The sequence below is a fragment of the Austrofundulus limnaeus genome, unplaced genomic scaffold (genome assembly GCF_001266775.1).
Source record: "Austrofundulus limnaeus strain Quisiro unplaced genomic scaffold, Austrofundulus_limnaeus-1.0 Scaffold2576, whole genome shotgun sequence".
Classification (NCBI taxonomy): Eukaryota; Metazoa; Chordata; class Actinopteri; order Cyprinodontiformes; family Rivulidae; genus Austrofundulus; species Austrofundulus limnaeus.
Genome location: NW_013954978.1, coordinates 19,815 through 20,702, shown reverse-complemented (window position 1 = coordinate 20,702; position 888 = coordinate 19,815). Strand labels below are relative to the sequence as shown.

Sequence of the window (888 nt, the reverse complement as noted above, 5' to 3'; positions counted from 1 at the left end):
ATCTTGTGGGACATGACTTTATGAGATTAAGCTGGTATTAGTCTCATGGAGCAGGTTCTTACACACCTTCATCATCTACCTGAGACACCTTCATCATCTACCTGAGACACATCCAGTCCAGTCACACCAGTTTAGCTCACCAACACATTTCTAACTGTTTGTTGTGGTTTCAGTGAGTCCTCAGCAGCCTCTGGTCCACCTTCAGTCCTTCCATCTCAACATCAAACCTTCTGTCAGCTGGCTCCTGCAACGTATCACCTGCACAGGTGCATCAAACAGTCGAATCTGATTGGCTCCTCTCAGCCAACCAGCTCCCAGTGACGTCACACGGTGACCAACCGGATTCAAAGTTTCCTTCAGATCTGTTTCCATCTCAGCACCGGAAGCAGCAGGTGCCGCGGCCGCTCTCACCTGAGCAGGTAGATCCCGTCACGATCCGTCAGGACACCAGGCAGGATGTCCGGTTCCGCTCCACAGGTGAGTTACCACCTGGCCTGACCCGGTCCAGGGGGAACCCGAACCCTCCGGTGCCGTTTGTCTCCATTAGGTCGGGTCAGGTTCAGACGGTTCAGGTTCAGGATCCGGATCTTCCGGTTGGTCCGGTTCTAACATCTGTCTGCGAGGATCACCTGATCCTGGACGGAACTTCCTCCACCTGCAGGTTCGGCTCGCTCCGGTTTCGGTTCACGTTTGGTGAGAACAGAACCGGAACCACTTCAAGTCCAGAACCACCGAGATTCTGCAGATTATTTAAAGATACAATCAGAGCTGTAAACTAAGTACAAATACTTTGTTACTGTACTTCAGTAGGATTTTATGGTATCTGTACTTAAGTAATTATTTTTCAGCCTACTTTTTACTTCTTACACTTATAAAAAGTCAAGAAGT

General features: G+C 49.4%; 1 protein-coding gene across 1 annotated transcript in view; it reads left to right on the top strand.

The window, feature by feature from the left end:
- Positions 1-17: 17 nt before the first annotated feature.
- pkn3 (protein kinase N3) overlaps positions 18-888 on the top strand; it is a gene marked incomplete in the record, with an annotated part of 10,142 nt that continues 9,271 nt past the window's right edge. The window contains 1 exon segment of the mRNA XM_013999936.1: positions 18-477. Within this exon segment, the coding sequence (XP_013855390.1) occupies positions 457-477 (21 nt within the window).